The sequence below is a fragment of the Bombina bombina genome, chromosome 3, assembly GCF_027579735.1.
Source record: "Bombina bombina isolate aBomBom1 chromosome 3, aBomBom1.pri, whole genome shotgun sequence".
Lineage (NCBI taxonomy): Eukaryota > Metazoa > Chordata > Amphibia > Anura > Bombinatoridae > Bombina > Bombina bombina.
In genome coordinates this window covers 803,097,535-803,121,277 of record NC_069501.1, presented here as the reverse complement: position 1 = coordinate 803,121,277, position 23,743 = coordinate 803,097,535, and the positions used below count along the sequence as shown (strand labels likewise).

Here is a 23,743-nt window from a genome sequence, read left to right as displayed (position 1 = left end):
AGGTACAGGCAGATAGTCTGCCAGTATGCAGTTTAGGACTTTTTTTTTTGTGTGCAGTGAATTCAGTCTCAACCCTCCCTCCTCCCTGATCCCTCCCAAACAATTATCTTACCCTCCCCCCTGCCACTAATGGTGGCCATGTTTGGTACTGGAAGCTGTCAATACCTCATTTTATAGTTTTTTTTCCCCCGGAAATCATTACATACGACCCCCCCCCCCCATTCCACCCCTTTTCTGTAGTGTTCCATCTCTCCCTCTCCTTTCACTTTTTTTTCTGCAGTGTGAAAATTAGGAATGGGCGAATGTGTTTTTATATATAAATTCGAATGTTAGAACGAATGTTATTGTAGAAATACTATTTCGAATTCGAATGTGACATTCAAATTTGAATGTCACATTCGAATTTGAATATTATATTTAAAAAACACAGTATTAGACTAGAAATACTATTTCGAATTTGAATGAATACATAGCTAAACATTCTATTATTCGAATGAATATTTTCGAATTTTGTTGAAAAATTTGAAAACGAAAAATCGCAAATAGAATGTTAGAATGTTATATAAACATTCGAAATTCAATTCGAACGAATGTATCAAAATTTGTTTTAAATTTTGAATTTTTAGAAACATTCGCCCATCCCTTGTGAAAATGTGTTTAAAATTGTATGTTTGATCTGAATCTTGAAAGAAAACAAATGGATTTCATGTTTCTTTAACTTTGAATTTAAATGTTAGCAAATCTAAAGTCACCTGGTTACAAAATAAGCAAAATACCACTCTGTCCACTACTACACTTAAAATAACAGATGGATCCTTCAAATATCTATGTATTCACATACATGTGAAACCCAACAAATTGTATCATTTTGAATCTTACTAACACTGTGCGAAACATAAAACTTTTGCTTTCGGGATGGAATAAATTACCCCTCTCTCTTACAGGGCGAATCCACCTTTTTAAAATGGTGGGGCTGCCCAAACTCTTATATTCTCTGCAGATGATGCCCTTCCTTCTCACCCAGCAAGAAACCAAATTAATACAGTCTGCATTGGGACAATTTATTTGGAGGGGCAAGAAACACAGGATAGGAAGAGATTATCTAGCTATGCCTCTAGATAAAGGAGGGCTTCACCTCCCAAACATCTCATGGTACAACTGGGCTACACTAACTAAATTAACACTGGATTGGCTGGTTGGAAATAACTGCTTTACTGTTCCCACACTAGAAGCTAATTTTGTTAAACCGATGAGCCTAGCTTTCCTTCCCCATGCAAATTGTACCTCATTGCCATCACATATCCAAAACCACATACTATATAGAGATCCGCTTAGGGCGTGGGCCAGGGTATGTAAGCTGTGGGGGATAGAAAAGTCTGTGAGTAAATAATTACCAATTCAAGGTAATTTACACTTCTTACCTGGATACACAAAGGCATTCCAGGTGTAACACTCAAGATAACTTACTATGCTTAAACAACTCTTCAACCCTTTGACATTGGAAATTGTTCCTTTTCAAGAATTAAAAGATAAGTTCAATCTTCCAGACTCCCATAGTTTTGCATATTTCCAGTATAGGCATTACATTAACAAATTAAAACTTGATGGAAAGCTTCCCAAAGAACATACTAACATTGACAGATTATGTGCATTAGCAAAACAGGGATCCTACAAAATCACACACACTTACAATTCCATCCTTCGACACTTTGAGGACTCCGCTATGCGGAGAATCACATCGAAATGATCTAATAGTAAACAAAGATCTTGTTCATGCAAGCCTAAATAAAATACAGACTGTTACTATTTCTGTGAATTTGAGGGAATCGCACCTAAAATTTCTACAACAGGCTTACATAACCCCGAACCTCCGTACCAAATGGATTCCTGAGGCTAGGGATACCTGTCCTAAATGCAGCTATGTCTCACCGGACGGGCTGCACCTGTTATGGGACTGCCCCAAATTGAAGAGCTTTTGGCTCAAACTTTCATATTGGCTTACAAAGGTAACAAAAGACGCAGATTGTTTTCTCAGCCCAACATATAATATTTCTAATCCCAACTGATAAGACTCTACCATTTGACAACTTGATATCCATAGTCATAGTTTTGACAAAACAACAGATTTTGACGGGATGGGCGGGGGAGAAAACTCCTCCCTTCCAAAAACTTCTCAGAAACATACACACACAGATGTTAGTTGAGCAGGTAGAGGTGAAGGGAGATCCTGAAAAGCGAATTAAACGTTTTATACATAAATGGGAAGCCTATCTTCTACACCTGCCAGAATCAGTTAGAGAAAGAGTTGTATATCCATTTAGAAACAGCCTCTTCATTTTAAATGAGAACCTTAAAGGTAAATGGTTTTTCTCAGTTCCACAAAATTGATTAACCATATCCTAGATATAACTAAATGTTCTCCTCCCCCCCTCACAATCTAATATTATGGTCTGTGGAGGGCGAGTTGAACTGGGGGACTCCAGGTAAGTTAATTTATGTTTGTATTGATATTTGTGTTTGTTTTTGTTTTTTGTGTTGTATTATTTTTGTTAAGTTGAGATAAATAAGAAAATGTGAATCCAAGCCACTACATGGTAGTCATCTATTATGTAACTAGACAAATACCCTGAACTGGATTTTCTCTTTTTGAACCCATCACAGTAATGTCATTAATTTTAGCCATCTCGGCTATGTATGTATTGGATTCTATCTATAAATAAAGTTATTTAAAAAAAAAAATGTAAAAAAAAAAATTAAAAAAAAAAATGACCCAATGAACACACATCAGTCTAAACAATTTTTTTTTTTTTGGTGAGGAACGATAACTCTGAAACAAAGTTTCTGTGTCTGCATGTCTAGTAGAGAATATGTAGCAACCCAACAGCTCAGATTTGTTATGTGATTTTAAAGCTTTTACTCAAAATAAATTTATTAGCGGTAGGAGAGAATAATGATTGCTAAATGTTAGTAAAGGAAGTTTATTTTTAAGTTTTATATTCATAGAATATTATCTTTCATGTTTTAATATTTCTAAAATATGTTAAATAAATAGAAATTTCTGTAATTTACATTATATCCTTTTTTCTAAATGTCTAATTTCTTGATATTACCTGGTTTATGATGCATTATGTATTGACATTTCCACCCCAAAATCATGAGGGCAATTGTGTTTGAAAATGGTATAGCAGGGTTATGAAAAAATAATTTAATCGTATTTCTCTGGGCGAGATGATTGTTCTAATCATATATAATTCATATGTCTCTCCTTTCATTTCTGTATATTGTAAATGTATTTATTGATAATTTTGAAGTAGTGTACTTTTGCATACTGCGAACAAGAGCGCATAATTTAGTTTTCTTTCAAATGTGAAAAAATTGTCAATAGAGCAGTGGGATATCTTTATAGTACATGTGAGCTGAATATTTTAGATTCAGAAGTTCTATTATGTAATGGCTTATTTTAGATTCCATATAAAATTTTACAAGTACATGAAACAGTAAGAACCTTTACATTTATATTTGTAAGGAAGAAAAATGATATTGAGGTTCTCTTGCTACTGAAATAAAATCTGTTGTAAATCAAGTTTAAATTATATTGCATTAACCCTTAACATGATATTTAAAGCTATGAACCTTACAGATTTCCGTGACTCTGCCCTTTTAAAACTTGATGTTGATGGGCCATTTTCAGGTGAAGTGCTTGATCAAAGAACTCAGGAATATGTTGTTGTACAAATTATACAAATTGACGATCCTCTCTCAAGAAGGCGAAGTCCTGAACAGGTTAGTCAAATATGGTGGTAATTAACTGGCGGAATTATAACTATGTATGTATTTATGTGTGTGTGCACATACATAAACATACTCACATGTATGTGTGTGTATATGTGTGTATATATATATATATATATATATATATATATATATATATATATATATGTATGTATGTATACACAAACACACACACATATATATATATATATATATATATATATATATATATATATATATATATATATATATATATATATATATATATATATATATATATATATATAATAAACTGTTTTGCTATTCAAAAATATAGAAGATGTTTACAAAAGAACTTAACCAAAAACTACTATCACTGCTTGAGTGCACTCCATTGGCTTTGCTTTCAAACTGTTGGCACTTCAAGACATGATTTGTAATGAAGGTAATCTTTCTTCTATAGCTATTTTGTGAGGACAAACCAATGTGAACATCTGTTTTAATCCTACGGGAAAAACACCATGCATCTTATGAAAAGTTTTTCGTAATATCTAGCTACAAGCACAGTGGCATGGACAACTTGTTGAATTTATTTTTTTATTTATAAATCTCTAATCTAGTCTGCAGGGTTAAATAAAGTGTAAATAAAATATATAACATTTATGACATAGCTTAGGAATCAGTGAGAAGAGATGTGGTTCTAGCCCATAAAAACCTATGTACTAAAACATTGCTGTCAAACATTTTCCAGCCTCGACAATAACATCAAATATAACATTTGTTTTAATATTATCTGACTGTTAAAGTAAATATTTAAAATTATCTTCCAGTATAAGTGGATCAAAAAATGTACAACCAGCATTATATGTCACCAAATAGTAGATATTTCAATGGACCACTTCACTAAAGCACTACATTTTACCAATATGCACAAAAGAAAACATAAATCATACAACTGGAATCATATTTACTTGAAAGTGTTTTGTTTTGATGCTAGACTTATACCATATTCTTTCATTTTTGCTTTAGTTCTATGAATGGCACACTCTATATATGTTATAAATTGCCTTTTTAATTCTCGTATTTCTTTTTTTGGTATCCTATAATAGCTTGTTCTTCCTTTGCTGACATTCCCTTTAGATGTGTAAAATTCTTATTGGCAAGCAAATATAGCAGAGTCTAAATTGCTTGGGAAAAGTCCCAGTACCATAATGATATTACTCATTAAATCAAACATTTAATTTCTCTGTCTTTTTCCTTATTTGACTACTTTCTCTTTAACTTACTCTCACCTGACCAGAGATTTGTTAGTTCTTTTCCTATCTAAAGAAACTCCTATCATGGCTAACAAAAATCTTCATGATAAGCCAAAGTGGTCCCATGAGCAAAAACAGTACATTTTCTATGTTCTCTGATTTTAATGTGACACAAAAATAAAACATCATTTATTACTTCTTTGCTCATTGATGGGTTGAACCACACTCAGACCTCCAGAGATATCATCTCTGTCCACACTTAGGTGCTGTGTAACGTGGAGCACTAGACCACTTCTGGCAAAATGCTCACCTCATGGCCTTTAATCGATTATCTGACAGTACACTCTAGGAACTGGTCAATGGGAGCAGGAAAATTACTATGAGCATTATATAGCATTATATTTCTTACCAGAATACTATACTGCTACAATGGTCTCAATTAAACAGATGAAATACATTTTTGAAATAAAAGAAAATCTTACATTCCAAGAGCAACAATATTCTATGTGTAGAGGATGGCACTGTAGCATTAACTTAAGCACGCCTTTTTCTTTCTAATGACACAGTGAGTCCACAGATCATCATTATTACTGTTGGGAATATCACTCCTGGCCTGCAGGAGAAGGCAAAGAGCACCACTGCAAGGGACACTTTTGTGATTCAAATAGAGCATGCAATTTTAAGCAACTTTCTAATTTACTAATATTAACAGATGTGCTTTATTCTCTTGGTATCTTTATTTGAAAAGCAAGAATGTAAGTTTAGATGCCGGACCATTTTTGGTGAACAACCTGGGTTGTTCTTGCTGATTGGTAGATAAATTCATCCACCAATAAACAAGTGCTGTCCAGGGTCTGTACTTTATTTTTCAAATAAAGATAGCAAGAGAACAAAGAAAAATTGATAATAGGAGTAAATTAGAAAGTTGCTTAAAATTGCCATGCTCTATCTGAATCACGAAAGAAAAAAATTGGGTTCAGTATCCCTTTAAATATGACTCCCTTACCCACAAACCCTAGTAATTCTCTTTCTGTGCAAGGAGGTGGTAACGCTTTAAGGTGTCTGAAGATTCTTCGATCAAGAGTTTATTTTTTAAAACAGAGCAGGTTGTTCTATTTTTTCTGGGGTCTAGCTGTGTTCCACATCAGTCTCTTCAGTAGAGCTGTGGTGGCTTTTGAGCATTTGGAAACTGGTGGGGTTTTTCATTCTCACTGTGCCTTCCATGTCTGGTGCTGCCCTATCCTAAATGCCTGATTAGGATTAGTCAGACTTTCGTTTTTTTCCACGGGTCTATGGGGGGAGGAAGTCTTCCCATATCTGTGTGCTGCCGGGCAGATTGGTCTCAGGTAAGTGCCCGTTTATTATTTTTCTTTGCTGACAGAAGAAAAGGTTATGGCACTTTTCTGGGGATTGGGACTCAAATCCTATGTGGAGTTTTCTTTATTGGACAGTATGTGGGCACTGTTAGACACTTTGGAGGAGAGGCTCTCAGTTTTGCAGCTGTGTTGCTGCGTGTGTTTGTTTTTTATACCATCTTTTTTTTCTAATATGTTGTTGCGGCCGTTTTTTTTTTGTCACGCTCACGAATAGGAGGGGCGGTTTGCTGAGGCAGCAATTAAGTTGCATACCTTTCCGGAGCTCTGTTGTGTTCCGGTCTGTGTGGAGGGTGCTTGTGGCGTTGTCAGCTAAAACGCCTTGGGCTTTTCATTGCGCTGCAGGTCTTTTTGAGTCCGAATCGTTGTGGATGTTATCTGGTTTTCAGGAGGTCAGGTAGGCTCCCAGCAGGGTATGTTAAGGTTAAGAGACTGCCTGAAGTAGTTTTTGGTTTAGCGTTTTTTAGTTTGGAAAAGAAAACGTTTTTTTTTTTTTTGCAGTAAAAAAGTTGTCTTTTTAAAATTTAAAGGGCCAGTAACATTTTTTATTTTTAACTTTTGGGAAGCCAGTTTGATTTATTTTTGATAACATGGATCAAGGGGCTTTGCAAGATGTTACATGTAGCTTATGCTTGACTCTAATGTGGAACCTCCTATCCCTTTTTGTTCATCATGTATTGATAGGACATTACATTATAGGCATAGACTTTTTGAATCTGAGCCATCATTAGCTAAGGCGGATGCTGTTCAAGGGTCTCCTGTCCAGGATATGCCGCAGCTTTCTCCTTGAACGTCCCATCCTTTTGTGTCTACTCATGCAGTGCCCAGTGTTTCATCTGTTACTCAAGTTGGGGTTTCCTTGCAGGACATTGCTACCCAGATATCCTCTGTGGTAACTGATGCCCTGGCGGCTTTTCCTATGTTACAGGGGAAGCGTAAAAGTAGATCGAAGGATTCAGGGAGTAAGGTATCTGAATCAGGTGTGGCTATGTCGAATAGTTCCTCTCATAGATCTGAGGGGGAGGATTATTCTGTAGCGTCTTGGGGGGAGATCTCGGACTCAGAATAGTTCCTTCTTCTGATGCTTAAGTGGTAACTTTCAGGTTTAAACTTGAGCACCTCCGAGTGCTTCTCAAGGAGGTTTTGGCTAGCTTGGATGACTGACGCTACGGTTGTAGTCACTCAAAAGAAATCTATTAAGCTGAACAAATATTTTGATGTTCCTTCCACGGTGGAGGTTTTTCCTGTTCCAGACTGTGCTTCTAAGATTATTGCATGGGAGTGGGAGAAGCCTGGGATTCCTTCTTACCCTTCTCCGATTTTTAAGAAAATGTTTCCAATTGCTGATTCTGTTAAGGAGTCTTGGCAGACCGTTTCCAAGGTGGAGGGAGCGATTTCCACTTTGGCCAAGAGGACCACTATTTCCATAGAGGATAGCTGTTCCTTTAAAGGATCCTATGGATAAGAAGTTGGAGGTGTTGCTTAAAAGTATGTATTTTCACCAGGGGTTGCAATGGCAGCCTGCGGTGTGTATTGCTACTGTCACTAGTGCAGCAGCATATTGGTTTGATGTGCTGTCTGATTCTATTCAGGCAGATACGCCTCTTGAGGAGATCCTGGATAAGATCAGGGCTCTTAAGTTGGATAAATTATTTTATCATAGATGCCTCTGCAGGTCATCAAGTTGGGAACAAAAATTTCTGGCTTTGCTTTTTTGGCTCGCAGGGCTTTGTTTGAAGTCTTGGTCTGCATATGTGTCTTCTAAGTCTAAGCTTTTGTCTATTCCTTACAAGGGTAAGACCTTGTTTGGGCCGGGCTTAGCTGAGATTATTTCAGACATTACGGGAGGAAAGGGTCATTCTCTCCCTCAGGATAAGAGGAATAAGACGAAGGGTCACAGAGTAATTTTCGTAACTTTTGTAAATTTTCAGGCAAGCCTTCCCCCTCATCTTCCAAGCAGGAACAATCCAAGTCCTCCTGGAAGTCTAATCAGTCTTGGAGCAAGGGGAATCAATCTAAGAAGCCTGTCTCTGTCTCAAAGTCAGCATGAAGAATCTGCCCCCGGTCCGGGAGCGGATCTTGGGGGGGGTCAGACTTTCTTTTTTTGCTCAGGCATGGGTTCGGGATGTTCTGGATCCCTGGGTGGTGGACGTGGTGTCCCATGGATACAAGTTGGAGTTCAAGAATTTTCCTCCCAGGGGCAGATTTCACCTTTCAGTGGCTTACACCAATCCTCAGGGAGGAACTCAGAGTTCCTTGGCCATGACAGAGGTAGCAAAGATTATTCAGTGGCCGGAGGCTCACAAATGCTGTTTGTCTGCGATCCACATTTCAGGGGTGGACAATTAGGAAGCAGATTTTCTGAGCAGACAGACTTTTCATCCGGAGGTGTTTTCCAGCTTGATTCTCAAGTGGGGACAGCCAGAGCTGGATCTCATGGCATCTCACCAAAATGCCAAGAATCTAAGGTATGGATCGAGGTCAAGGGATCCTCGGGCTGTACTGATAGATGCTCTGGCAGTTCCTTGGGAGTTCAGTCTGGCATATGTGTTTCCTCTGTTTGCTCTTCTTCCTTGGGTCATTGCTTGGATCAGACAGGAGAGGGCATCAGTGATTCTCAATGCACCGGCGTGCCCTCGCAGAATTTGGTATTCAGATTTGGTGGAGATTTCATCTCTTCCACCTTGGAGTCTTCCGTTAAGGAAGGACCTTCTACTTCAGGGGCCCTTCCTTCATCCAAATCTCGTTTCTCTGAAGCTGACTGCTTGGAGATTGAATGCTTGATATTATCGAAGCGTGGGTTTTCTGAGTCAGTTATTGAGACTATGATTTAGGCTCATAAGCCTGTGACTAGAAAATGTTATTATAAGATATGGCATAAATAGCTGTATTGGTTTGATTCCAAAGGTTATTCTTGGAGTAGAGTCAGGATTCCTAGAATTTTGTCTTTTCTCCAGGAGGGTCTGAAGGAGGGTTTATCTGCAAGTACCTTGGAAGGTCAAGTTTCTGCTTCATCTATTTTGTTGCACAAGCATCTGGCGGATGTGCTAGATGTTCAATCTTTTTGTCAGGCCTTGGTTAGAATCCGGCCTATGTTTAAGTTTGCTACTCCTCCTTGGAGTCTTAATTTGGTTCTTAGAGTTCTTCAACAGGCTTCATTTGAGCCTATCCATTTTTTGGATATAAAAATGTTACCTTGGAAGGTTTTGTTTTTGGTTGCTATCTCTTTGTCTCAAAGAGTTTCGGAGCTTTCAGCACTGCAGTGTGAATCTCCTTACCTTATTTTTCATTCTGATAAGATGGTCCTGCGTACTGCCTTAGGTTTCCTTTCCAAAGTGGTTTCGGATAGGAATATTAATCAAGAAATTGTGGTTCATTCTTTGTGTCCTAATCCTTCTTCTCATAAGGAGCGTTTGTTGCACAACCTGGATGTGGTTCGTGCGTTGAAATTTTATTTGCAGGCGACTGAGGATTTTCGCCAGTCTTCTTCTTTGTTTGTTGTTTTTTCTGGGAAGCGCAAGGGTCAGAAAGCTATGGCTGCTTCTCTTTCTTTTTGGCTGAGGAGTGTTATTCGCCTGGCATATGAGACTGCTGGTCAGCAGCCTCCTGAGAAAATCACGGCTCATTCCACAAGGGCTGTTTCTTCTTTTTGGGCCTTCAAAAATGAAGCTTCTGTGGAACAGATTTGCAAAGCTGCCACTTGGTCATCTTTACTCACTTTTTCTAAATTTTATAAGTTTGATACTTTTGCTTTGGCTGAGGCTTCTTTTGGGAGAAAGGTTCTTCAAGCAGTGGTGCCTTCCGTTTAGGTTAACTGTCTTTTCCCTCCCTTATCATCAGTGTCCTCTGGCTTGGGTATTGGTTCCCAACAGTAATTATGATGATCCGTGGACTCACCATGTCATTAGAAAGAAAAGAGAATTTAAGCTTACCTGATAAATTTCTTTCTTTCTTGACACTGTGAGTCCACGGCCCGCCCTGTATTTTTTAGACAGTTTATCTTTCTATAAACCTCAGGCACCTCTGCACCTTATTTTACTTCCTTTCTCCTTTCCTTTTGGTCGAATGACTGGGGTTTGTAGGTAAGGGAGGGACATTTAACAGCTTTGCTGTGGTGCTCTTTGCCTCCTCCTGCTGGCCAGGAGTGATATTCCCAACAGTAATTATGATGATCCGTGGACTCGCCATGTCAAGAAAGAAATACATTTATCAGGTAAGCATAAATTCTCTTTTTTTTTTTGTTCACTAGTTGCATAATGAGGGGTCTGTGATCTTCAGAGCACCATTATTAGTGTCCCCATGACTACTTCAATGTGGTGACATCATCACATGATGCATGGTGAAGTCACACACTGTGTCCAAAAAGCAAGTTATTAATTGCTTGTGAACCCATCTGTACTTTTTGTTATACTACCTTGATGGAATTACAATTATTTCATTATATTTTCCAAGTCTTGTTTGAGATTGACAGCCTGAGGATTTTCATCTGATATTCTTATGCTGCAATTCACCTAGTCAAATTTGATTGTGTGTGGTCGGGAAAAGGATCAAAGAATAAAGTATGTTATGGTGAAAAGTTATAATTTCTTTCATACAGGTGGCGAGAGTCCACAATCCATTACTCCTGGGAATTACTCTTTCCTATCACTAGAATGTGGCAAAGATTCCCCCTAGAGCTCTATAAAATTCATCCCACCTCACTGGCAATTCAGTCTTGTCTTAGTCTCCGCTGGAGGAAGGTAAAGAATGAAGATGTGCTTTTGATTCTTTAGTTAGAGCCTGGGGTTCTCAGACTGAGTTGAGGCCCATTTCTACTCAGAGTACAATGATGGTTAGAGAGATGTATTTGGAGCATAGGTAGTGGCTTATTTTTTACCTATTGGGATTTAGTCACAATCTCTTCCACAGGTGTTGCATGGACTTGTCCTTTGCCTCTTTCTGTTAGTTCATCAATATACTCCTATTCCAGATCCTCTGCTATTATGTTCCTCCAGTACTAGCGTGACTAGGGGTAAATATATATATTTTTTTATCAGTTTGCACTCTATAATACTTTTCAGGTTATTGTTATATCTATTTTGTATATATGTATATGACCTTGAGACAGTTACATACATATATATATATATATATATATATATATATATATATATATATATATATATATATATATGTATATGTATGTATATATATTTTTTTAAAGTAATTCCTCCTTTAAAAACTTTATGTATTTATTTGTAAGTTTGCTTTATGTTTTTACCCACTTTTTTTTTTTTTTTTAACGCTTACCCTCATTTTGCACATATATATTTTTAAATTAGTTTTTTTCATGCTAGTACATTTTTTTATGCATGTCAGCTTTCAGGTCAGCATGCGTCGGGTGTGATAGCATATGTTTTGGCACACTTTTTTATTTATCTGACACTAGATTGATGGGTGTTTCCTCTCATAAGTATGCTATCTAGTTTCCAGGCTGGGTATTACATAATCTCTGCTTTAAGGATTTTTTAAACTATAAGTTTTAAAGAGTTTCTTTCAGAGGGGGTAAGTTGTTTTTTCCCCTCCCCTCAAGAGTTCTTTTAATGGAGATATTACCATTTAGCTGTATGCTTGTTTTGTTCTGCATTTAACTTTTGTTTTAGTTTCCTGTAGTTATGGAGCCTTCTGACTCCCCTAAATCTAAATCTGTCTTAGAAGCTGGGTTATCTAAACACTTTCCAACCACTGTTAACTGTTTGTATTGTAAACTAGTTGTTTTAACCTTTGACAAACTTATGCATTCTAAGTACTTTTGTTGCTTACTATTATGCACATTACTACTTTTGTAGTTTTCTGCTGTTATAGAGGCTTTGGTTTCTGTCACTAAACTTACTTTAGAAGCCGAGTCATTTTAACATTTCTCTATCAGTGTTACATGTGTTTATTGAAGCAGGCTGCAGTATTACATCTAGCATATTTATACTACACATTTTTAAATGTTTTCATGCATTTTGACCTTTCTAATGCTGCTCTTGCTTCTAAAGGTATTACTGTTCTTTTTGTTTGTTCCTTACAGACTTTGCCTGGAGCTAAGGACTTCACTCTACAATATTAATATGTTTGCATCTATGCCGCCTTCGAATAAGCATAAAAGTTTAGTTCATTATTTACATTTTACTAGTTCTGAGCCTATTGAGGTTACAGTTTTTTTTATGGTATTTGTTCTTTTTGTTTTGTTCCTTACAGACTTTGTCTGGAGCAAAGTACTTCATTCACTTTACAGTATCTCATATGTTGGTAGCTATGCCGCCTTCAAATAAGCATAGAAGGTCAGTTTAATTCTTAACCTTTTACTAGATCTGAGCCAACTGAGGTTAATCTTTCCATTTTCTGAATTTGCTAAATCCTCAGAGGGGGAGGTTTTCTCAGTCAATCTTTTCTGTTTAAAGTTTAACATATTTGTTCATTTTAATTGATTTTATTTACTTTAGAGGTTAAGGATCCTAAAGTTGCGGAGGTTAAGTGTGTTTAGGAAATCTAAACATAGGAATATAAATTAAGTCTAAAGTTTTTTTTTTGTCCCTGATGTCTCTGAGATCATTTTTAAGAATGGGCTAAGCCAGATAAACATTTTAATCCATCAGCAAGGTTTATGAAAATCTATCCTTCTTTAATTTTAATATTGAACTTTGTAAAACTGTCCCTAAAGTTGATGGGGATGTTTCTATCTTTGGCTAAATATAGTTTTATTCCTTTGGAAGATTGTTCTTCCTTTTTAGACTCTACATTGGAAGTTAGAATCCTTCCATAGGGAGGGTTTTTTCAGCAAGCAGGTTATACTTTTTAGGCTAGCAGTTTTTATTACTAGCGTTGCCATTTGATTATATAGTCTAAGCATTTTTCTGATTCTGTTAGTTAAGTTTTTGAGCCTTTTGGAATTGCTCAAATATGTTAGTGCTTTAATTTGTATTGCTGTTATTGACATATTTGAGTTTATTTCTAAGAATATGTCTTTAACTATAAAGTCCTTCTATAAAGTACTGTCAAAGTCTGCTGATATGATTCATAAATCCAGGTTTATCTCTCTCTTTTTGGGGAAAGATGATGTTTGGACTCTATTATCTCTACTGTGACTGGAGGCTAGAAAGCTTTTCTTCCTCAGGACACAGAATTCAAAAGGCTGTTCTAGAGCTTCTAAAAGTTTTCTCCTTTTTTGTCAGAACAGGGAACATAAGTCAGTTTCCTCCTATCAGAAACAAGGTTCCTTTGGTTCTGTCTGGAAGCTTATTCAATCTGGATCAAGTCTAGCAGTCCAAAAATGTTCTAACTTTTCTAATGCTGCATAAAGGAATGTCCTCTGATCCATAAGTTTTGGTAAGGGGGCAGGTTGTGCCTTTTTTCAGGAGGCTTGTTTTTCTTTTTTTTGGATCCTTAAGGTTTAATATAGTTTCTTAGGGTTATCGACTAGGTTCAGAATTAGACCTCTTATTGGAGGGTTATTCTATCTATTGGAGTGATTTCTTTCATGTAATTAGCAAGAGTCCATGAGCTAGTGACGTATGGGATATACATTCCTACCAGGAGGGGCAAAGTTTCCCAAACCTTAAAATGCCTATAAATACACCCCTCACCTCACCCACAATTCAGTTTTACAAACTTTGCCTCCTATGGAGGTGGTGAAGTAAGTTTGTGCTAGATTCTACGTTGATATGCGCTCCGCAGCAGGTTGGAGCCCGGTTTTCCTCTCAGCGTGCAGTGAATGTCAGAGGGATGTGAGGAGAGTATTGCCTATTTTGAATGCAGTGATCTCCTTCTACGGGGTCTATTTCATAGGTTCTCTGTTATCGGTCGTAGAGATTCATCTCTTACCTCCCTTTTCAGATCGACGATATACTCTTATTTATATACCATTACCTCTGCTGATTTTCGTTTCAGTACTGGTTTGGCTTTCTACAAACATGTAGATGAGTGTCCTGGGGTAAGTAAGTCTTATTTTCTGTGACACTCTAAGCTATGGTTGGGCACTTTGTTTATAAAGTTCTAAATATATGTATTCAAACATTTATTTGCCTTGACTCAGGATGTTCAACATTCCTTATTTTCAGACAGTCAGTTTCATATTTGGGATAATGCACTTGAATCAATTATTTTTCTTACCTTAAAAATTTGACTTTTTTTCCCAGTGGGCTGTTAGGCTCGCGGGGGCTGAAAATGCTTCATTTTATTGCGTCATTCTTGGCGCTGACTTTTTTGGCGCAAAAAATCTTTTCTGTTTCCGACGTCATACGTGTCGCCAGAAGTTGCGTCATTTTTGACGTTCTTTTGCGCCAAAGATGTCGGCGTTCCGGATGTGGCGTCATTTTTGGCGCCAAAAAGCATTTAGGCGCCAAATAATGTGGGCGTCTTATTTGGCGCTAAAAAATATGGGCGTCGCTTTTGTCTCCACATTATTTAAGTTTCATTTTTTCTTTGCTTCTGGTTGCTAGAAGCTTGTTCATTGGGATTTTTTCCCATTCCTGAAACTGTCATTTAAGGAATTTGATCAATTTTGCTTTATATGTTTTTTTTTCTCTTACATATTGCAAGATGTCTCACGTTGCATATGAGTCAGAAGATACTTCAGGAAAATCGCTGTCTGGTGCTGGAACTACCAAAGCTAAGTGTATCTGCTGTAAACTTTTGGTAGCTATTCCTCCAGCTGTTGTTTGTATTAATTGTCATGACAAACTTGTTAATGCAGATAATATTTCCTTTAGTAATGTACCATTACCTGTTGCAGTGCCATCAACATCTAATGTTCAGAATGTTCCTGATAACATAAGAGATTTTGTTTCTGAATCCATCAAGAAGGCTATGTCTGTTATTCCTCCTTCTAGCAAACATAAAAAATCTTTTAAAACTTCTCTTTATACAGATGAATTTTTAAATGAACATCATCATTCTGATTCTGATGACTCTTCGGGTTCAGAGGATTCTTTCTCAGAGATTTATGCTGATAAATCTTCTTATTTATTTAAAATGGAATTTATTCGTTCTTTACTTAAAGAAGTACTAATTGCTTTAGAAATTGAGGATTCTGGTCCTCTTGATACTAATTCTAAACGTTTAGATAAGGTCTTTAAATCTCCTGTGGTTATTCCAGAAGTTTTTCCTGTTCCTAGTGCTATTTCTGAAGTAATTTCCAGAGAATGGGATAAATTGGGTAATTCATTTACTCCTTCTAAACGTTTTAAGCAATTATATCCTGTGCCGTCTGACAGATTAGAATTTTGGGACAAAATCCCTAGAGTTGATGGGGCTATTTCTACCCTTGCTAAACGTACTACTATTCCTACGTCAGATGGTACTTCGTTTAAGGATCCTTTAGATAGGAAAATTGAATCCTTTCTAAGAAAAGCTTATCTGTGTTCAGGTAATCTTCTTAGACCTGCTATATCATTGGCTGATGTTGCTGCAGCTTCAACTTTTTGGTTGGAAACTTTAGCGCAACAAGTAACAGATCATGATTCTCATAATATTATTATTCTTCTTCAACATGCTAATAATTTTATCTGTGATGCCATTTTTGATATTATCAGAGTTGATGTCAGGTTTATGTCTCTAGCTATTTTAGCTAGAAGAGCTTTATGGCTTAAGACTTGGAATGCTGATATGGCTTCTAAATCAACTCTACTTTCCATTTCTTTCCAGGGTAACACATTATTTGGTTCTCAGTTGGATTCTATTATCTCAACTGTTACTGGTGGGAAAGGAACTTTTTTACCACAGGATAAAAAAATCTAAGGGTAAAAACAGGGCTAATAATCGTTTCCTTTCGTTTCAACAAAGAACAAAAGCCTGATCCTTCATCCTCAAGAGCAGTTTCAGTTTGGAAACCATCTCCAGTCTGGAATAAATCCAAGCCTTCTAGAAAAGCAAAGCCAGCTTCTAAGTCCACATGAAGGTGTGGCCCTCATTCCAGCTCAGCTGGTAGGGGGCAGGTTACGTTTTTTCAAAGAAATTTGGATCAATTCTGTTCACAATCTTTGGATTCAGAACATTGTTTCAGAAGGGTACAGAATTGGTTTCAAGATGAGACCTCCTGCAAAGAGATTTTTTCTTTCCTGTGTCCCAGTAAATCCAGTGAAAGCTCAAGCATTTCTGAATTGTGTTTCAGATCTAGAGATGGCTGGAGTAATTATGCCAGTTCCAGTTCTGGAACAGGGGATGGGGTTTTATTCAAATCTCTTCATTGTACCAAAGAAGGAGAATTCCTTCAGACCAGTTCTGGATCTAAAAATATTGAATCGTTATGTAAGGATACCAATGTTCAAAATGGTAACTGTAAGGACTATCTTGCCTTTTGTTCAGCAAGGGCATTATATGTCCACAATAGATTTACAGGATGCATATCTGCATATTCCGATTCATCCAGATCATTTTCAGTTCCTGAGATTCTCTTTTCTGGACAAGCATTACCAGTTTGTGGCTCTGCCGTTTGGCCTAGCTACAGCTCCAAGAATTTTTACAAAGGTTCTCGGTGCCCTTCTGTCTGTAATCAGAGAACAGGGTATTGTGGTATTTCCTTATTTGGACGATATCTTGGTACTTGCTCAGTCTTTACATTTAGCAGAATCTCATACAAATCGACTTGTGTTGTTTCTTCAAGATCATGGTTGGAGGATCAATTCACTAAAAAGTTCATTGATTCCTCAGACAAGGGTAACCTTTCTGGGTTTCCAGATAGATTCAGTGTCCATGACTCTGTCTTTGACAGACAAGAGACGTCTAAAATTGATTTCAGCTTGTCGAAACCTTCAGTCACAATCATTCCCTTCGGTAGCCTTATGCATGGAAATTCTAGGTCTTATGACTGCTGCATCGGACGCGATCCCCTTTGCTCGTTTTCACAAGCGACCTCTTCAGCTCTGTATGCTGAATCAATGGTGCAGGGATTACACAAAGATATCTCAATTAATATCTTTAAAACCGATTGTACGACACTCTCTAACGTGGTGGACAGATCACCATTGTTTAATTCAGGGGGCTTCTTTTGTTCTTCCGACCTGGACTGTAATTTCAACAGATGCAAGTCTTACAGGTTGGGGAGCTGTGTGGGGATCTCTGACGGCACAAGGAGTTTGGGAATCTCAGGAGGTGAGATTACCGATCAATATTTTGGAACTCTGTGCAATTTTCAGAGCTCTTCAGTCTTGGCCTCTTCTGAAGAGAGAATCGTTCATTTGTTTTCAGACAGACAATGTGGCATACATCAATCATCAAGGAGGGACTCACAGTCCTCTGGCTATGAAGGAAGTATCTCGAATTCTGGTTTGGGCGGAATCCAGCTCCTGTCTAATCTCTGCGGTTCATATCCCAGGTATAGACAATTGGGAAGCGGATTATCTCAGTCGCCAAACGTTGCATCCGGGCGAATGGTCTCTTCACCCAGAGGTATTTCTTCAGATTGTTCAAATGTGGGAACGTCCAGAAATAGATCTGATGGCTTCTCATCTAAACAAGAAACTTCCCAGGTATCTGTCCAGATCCCGGGATCCTCAGGCGGAGGCAGTGGATGCATTATCACTTCCTTGGAAGTATCATCCTGCCTATATCTTTCCGCCTCTAGTTCTTCTTCCAAGAGTAATCTCCAAGATTCTGAAGGAATGCTAGTTTGTTCTGCTGGTAGCTCCAGCATGGCCTCACAGGTTTTGGAATGCGGATCTTGTCCGGATGGCCTCTTGCCAACCGTGGACTCTTCCGTTAAGACCAGACCTTTTGTCGCAAGGTCCTTTTTTCCATCAGGATCTCAAATCCTTAAATTTAAAGGTATGGAGATTGAACGCTTGATTCTTGGTCAAAGAGGTTTCTCTGACTCTGTGATTAATACTATATTACAGGCTCGTAAATCTGTATCTAGAGAGATATATTATAGAGTCTGGAAGACTTATATTTCTTGGTGTCTTTCTCATCATTTTTCTTGGCATTCTTTTAGAATTCCGAGAATTTTACAGTTTCTTCAGGATGGTTTAGATAAAGGTTTATCCGCAAGTTCTTTGAAAGGACAAATCTCTGCTCTTTCTGTTCTTTTTCACAGAAAGATTGCTAATCTTCCTGATATTCATTGTTTTGTACAAGCTTTGGTTCGTATTAAACCTGTCATTAAGTCAATTTCTCCTCCTTGGAGTTTGAATTTGGTTCTGGGGGCTCTTCAAGCTCCTCCGTTTGAACCTATGCATTCATTGGACATTAAATTACTTTCTTGGAAAGTTTTGTTCCTTTTGGCGATCTCTTCTGCCAGAAGAGTCTCTGAATTATCTGCTCTTTCTTGTGAGTTTCCTTTTCTGATTTTTCATCAGGATAAGGCGGTGTTGCGAACTTCTTTTGAATTTTTACCTAAAGTTGTGAATTCCAACAACATTAGTAGAGAAATTGTGGTTCCTTCATTATGTCCTAATCCTAAGAATTCTAAGGAGAAATCGTTGCATTCTTTGGATGTTGTTAGAGCTTTGAAATATTATGTTGAAGCTACTAAGTCTTTCCGAAAGACTTCTAGTCTATTTGTTATCTTTTCCGGTTCTAGAAAAGGCCAGAAAGCTTCTGCCATTTCTTTGGCATCTTGGTTGAAATCTTTAATTCATCATGCCTATGTCGAGTCGGGTAAAACTCCGCCTCAAAGGATTACAGCTCATTCTACTAGGTCAGTTTCTACTTCCTGGGCGTTTAGGAATGAAGCTTCGGTTGATCAGATTTGCAAAGCAGCAACTTGGTCCTCTTTGCATACTTTTACTAAATTCTACCATTTTGATGTATTTTCTTCTTCTGAAGCAGTTTTTTGGTAGAAAAGTACTTCAGGCAGCGGTTTCAGTTTGAATCTTCTGTTTATGTTTTTCATTAAACTTTATTTTGGGTGTGGATTATTTTCAGCAGGAATTGGCTGTCTTTATTTTATCCCTCCCTCTCTAGTGACTCTTGCGTGGAAAGATCCACATCTTGGGTAGTCATTATCCCATACGTCACTAGCTCATGGACTCTTGCTAATTACATGAAAGAAAACATAATTTATGTAAGAACTTACCTGATAAATTAATTTCTTTCATATTAGCAAGAGTCCATGAGGCCCGCCCTTTTTTGTGGTGGTTATGATTTTTTTGTATAAAGCACAATTATTCCAATTCCTTATTTTATATGCTTTCGCACTTTTTTCTTATCACCCCACTTCTTGGCTATTCGTTAAACTGAATTGTGGATGTGGTGAGGGGTGTATTTATAGGCATTTTAAGGTTTGGGAAACTTTGCCCCTCCTGGTAGGAATGTATATCCCATACGTCACTAGCTCATGGACTCTTGCTAATATGAAAGAAATGAAGTTATCAGGTAAGTTCTTACATAAATTATGTTTTTTCCTGTTCCTAAGTTGAAACAAAGGAAGGGGTTTTAATAAAATGTCTTCCTAAAAGGGAAATAATTTCAGACCAGTTGTTTGGATCTTTAAGATCTGAACAAGTTTGTCAGAGTTCCCTTTTTCAAAATGGAAACTATCTGGACCATTCTGCCTTCAGTTTAGGTCAGTTTATTTCCACATTAAATATGTGGATGTTTACCTTCATGTTTCCAATTCTGGGGACATTATTTAGTTTTAAGATTTGTTTTTTAGATAAGAACTTTCATTTTCTTGCTTTACCAGAATATTTATTAGTTCTAAAAAAATATTATAAGTTCTAAAAACCCTTTTGTCTGTGATTGGTTGTCAGGGTATTGCAGTTTTTCCTTACCTGGTCAATATTTTGGTTTGTTTACCTATATGGTTGGAAAATTAAATTTCCAAATAGTTCTCTGGTTTCTCAGATAAGGGCTGTTTTACTGGGAGTTCAAATAGATTCAATTCCCATGAATCTCTCTTTGATAATTCTATCAAGGTTGAAGCTAGTGTTGGCTTGTTTAAATCTTCAATCTTTCTTTTCTCTCAGTTGCTTTTTTAAATGGAAATATTTGGTCTCATGCTTGCTGCATTAGATGCTTTTCACTCTGCTTGTTTTTAATTGAGGTCTCTTTAGCTTTGTATGATTCAGCAATGGTGTAGAGACCATGCTCGGCTGTTTTGAAGGAAAAAAAGATTTATCTAGATTACAGGACATGTTAGTTTATGTCTGGATGGCTCTATCTTCAGCTTATTGCTCATCCTGTGATCTTTTCAGATGCAAGACGTCCATGTACGGGGGTCATCTGGGGGTTTCTGAGGGCACGTGAGGTTTGGTTTCATCAAAAGGCGAGGTTGCCAATTAATGTTATATACTTCAATCTTTCTTTTCTCTCGGTTGCTCTTTTAAATGGAAATATTTGGTCTCATGCTTGCTGCATTAGATGCTTTTCACTCTGCTTGTTTTTAATTGAGGTCTCTTCAGCTTTGTATGATTCAGCAATGGTGTAAGGACCATGCTCGGCTGTTTTGGAGGAAAAAAAGATTTATCTAGATTACAGGACATGTTAGTTTATGTCTGGATGGCTCTATCTTCAGCTTATTGCTCATCCTGTGATCTTTTCAGATGCAAGACGTCCATGTACGGGGGTCATCTGGGGGTTTCTGAGGGCACGTGAGGTTTGGTTTCATCAAAAGGCGAGGTTGCCAATTAATGTTATATACTTGGTGCAATTTGTAGAGTTCTTCAGAGTTGGCCTCTGTTGTAGGGAGTCTAATCTCCATTTTCAGTCAGTGAATGTCTCAGCAGTGGCCACTTGAATAACGGGGGGGGGGGGGGTCATAGTTCCTTAGCTATGAAGAAAGTGTTTTGAATTGTTTCTTAGACAGAAGCCATTTGTTGCCTGATTTCTGCAGTTCATGTTCCCGGAGTTAACAACTTGGTAGCAGTTTTTCTCAGTTGTCAGTCACTGCATCCAGAAAAGTGGTCTCTCTATCTGGATGTTTTCAATCATATTGTGTATTTTTTTAGGTCTTCCAGAGACAGATCTGTAATTTTTTTCAATTGAATAATACATTTTTCAGAATGTATGTTTTTTGCATACTTTTATTCATTTATATTATTTTGATGTTTTTTGCCTCAGGTAGGAAGCCCTTCAGGCAGCTGTTTCGGGATTATTTTTATTTCTTCTGTTGTTTTTTGAATTACTGGTTTATTCTTTGGGTTCTATTTGAGTTGTGGATTTTGATTCTCTTTGAAAAAAATATGTTTTTATCTTGCACTTATTTTTCATTACTCGTGGACTCCACAGTTTGTACATTAGTATACAGGAGTAATGAATTGTGGACTCTCATCACCTATATGAAAGAAAACATAATTTTATGCTTATTTGACAAATTAATTTCTTTCATGGTGAAAGTCCACAAGACCCTTGTTTATTTTTGCTGTTTTGTTTTTGCGCACATCTTTTTTCCCTGCTCCTATTATTTTGCCTTTATTTCTTTTCCTACCTCTTTTGCTTGGCTATACGCAAGACTGAGTTGCCAGTAAGTTGGTAGAGGTTTTATAAAGCTTGTTGAGTTTGGGAATCTTTGCCTCCTCCTATTGGCAAGGAAGAGTAATGGATCATGGGCAAGTATGGCCTTATAGAAATACTTTCTAAAATCTTGGTCTGCCGATATGGTTTCTAAAGGATTTTATCTCTTTCCAGGGAAAGATGTTTTGTTCTGGTTTGGATTCTATTATCTCTACTGTAACTGGAGTTAAGGGAGCTTTTCTTCCTCAGGACAAGAAGTCCAAAGTTAAAGCATAAGCTTCTAATTGTTTTCATTCCCTTTGTCAAAATAGGGCACAGAAATCTGATCCTTATGCTCAAAAGCAATTTTCATCTGGCTCTGTTTGGAAGCCAATATCAAACTTGAACAGGTCTAAGCAGTACAAACCACCCAATCCCCCCCCCCCCCCATCGAAGTCTGCAAGAAGGTACTTCCGCCCAATCCAGAGACTCGGGTGTGACTCTTTCAGGAGGCTTGGTTTCAATCTTTTCTGGATCTTGGGTTCTAAATATAGTCTCTCAGGGTACTGAACAGGGTTTTTTCTGTCCAATGTTTCAAGAAATACAGTGAAGGCCTAGATCTTTTTCTGTCTGTTTTGGATCTAGAAACTATGAGCATGATTGTTTCTGTTCCTTTATTGGAACATGGAATGGGATTTTATTCTAATCTCTTCATTGTTCCAAAGGAGGAGGGAACTTTCAGGCCTGTTCTAGATCTAAAAGTTTATACTTTTTAAATGGAGACTATTGTGACGTGCTGTCATAGTAGGCAGGGGAGGCAGTGTGTGTAATTACAGTTTTATAATCATGTTTAATTGAAAAAAAATGTAAGTTTTTATTAAAATAGTTTTTTGTACTCAACGTTACCCCCTACCCCCCACCCCCCCTGCAGCCAAATCCACCACCATGATATAGAAGAAGGCTGCCTGACTACGCGAAGCAATACATTGACATTCTAACCCCATCCATATTGCGCAAGGAGAGGCTGTGATCCCTTCAGCTGCCCTCCCATTGTGCAACATGGATGGATATCTTGCAAATTAAGGGTATGGGCTGCGAGAGAAAGTGCCACCAAGTGGTGCTGCTTAAGCTAATCGCAGCCCATACGCTCCTGAAGGAAGCTGCTGTTCAAGCAGCCTCTGGAGCGGGAACACAAGTGACTGAGCATTGAGTGTGCGGACAGCGAGTGACTATTGACTTCAATGTCTTCAACCACTTGTCTTGTCCTGCCCTGCCTGTAGTCTTGTTAGTCTGGTAAGTACATGACCACCACCATTCACTCACCACAAAGTGTCATATACTAAGCATTATTTTTTATTTTTTTTAATATTTTCTAGAATTTTTTTTTTTTGTCTGAAACTTTTCTGGGGGGGGGGGGGGCGTCGCAGGTTCCGCAAAGGGGGGTCGAGGGGGGGGGGTCGCGGGTGTCGCCAAGGCGGGGGGGTGGGGGGGTCGCGGGTGCCGTGGGTGCCGCAAGGGGGGGGGTGTGAGTGCCGTGAAGGGGGGGAGCTGGCATGTGAAATCTTATGGAAAAAATCATAAAGCATATTTTTTGTCAGTGTTTGGTTTTTCCAAGAACATTGCAAAGGACCATGGTTCTAATACTCTGCAGTATTGTTTTCTTTCTATCTAGATCACACCTGCCGTGAAGGGTACAGTAGGTTTAGAATCCTGACAGTTAGAAATAAGAATCATAAAGCAACTGTCAGGATTCTAAACCTACTGTACCTTTTACAGCAGGTGTGATCTAGATAGAAAGAAAACAATACTGCAGAGTATACACTAACAGACATGCATGTACGTACACAAACACGCACACCTAGACACACATAATGTTGTTTAAGAAAATAAAGCACATATATTGGGAATTATAGTCCTAAACAATATGCAGATTAATCAAGAACATAGCAGGTCTGCCTTCTAGTCCACTTT

At 37.7% G+C, this 23,743-nt stretch overlaps 1 protein-coding gene across 3 annotated transcripts in view; it reads left to right on the top strand.

The window, feature by feature from the left end:
* OCA2 (OCA2 melanosomal transmembrane protein) overlaps positions 1–23,743 on the top strand; it is a 739,048-nt gene that overhangs the window by 301,058 nt on the left and 414,247 nt on the right. For all 3 annotated transcript variants that reach the window (XM_053707724.1, XM_053707725.1, XM_053707723.1), the window contains exon 7: positions 3,626–3,783. In XM_053707724.1, the coding sequence (XP_053563699.1) occupies positions 3,626–3,783 (158 nt within the window). The remainder of the gene's footprint in view (positions 1–3,625; positions 3,784–23,743) is intronic.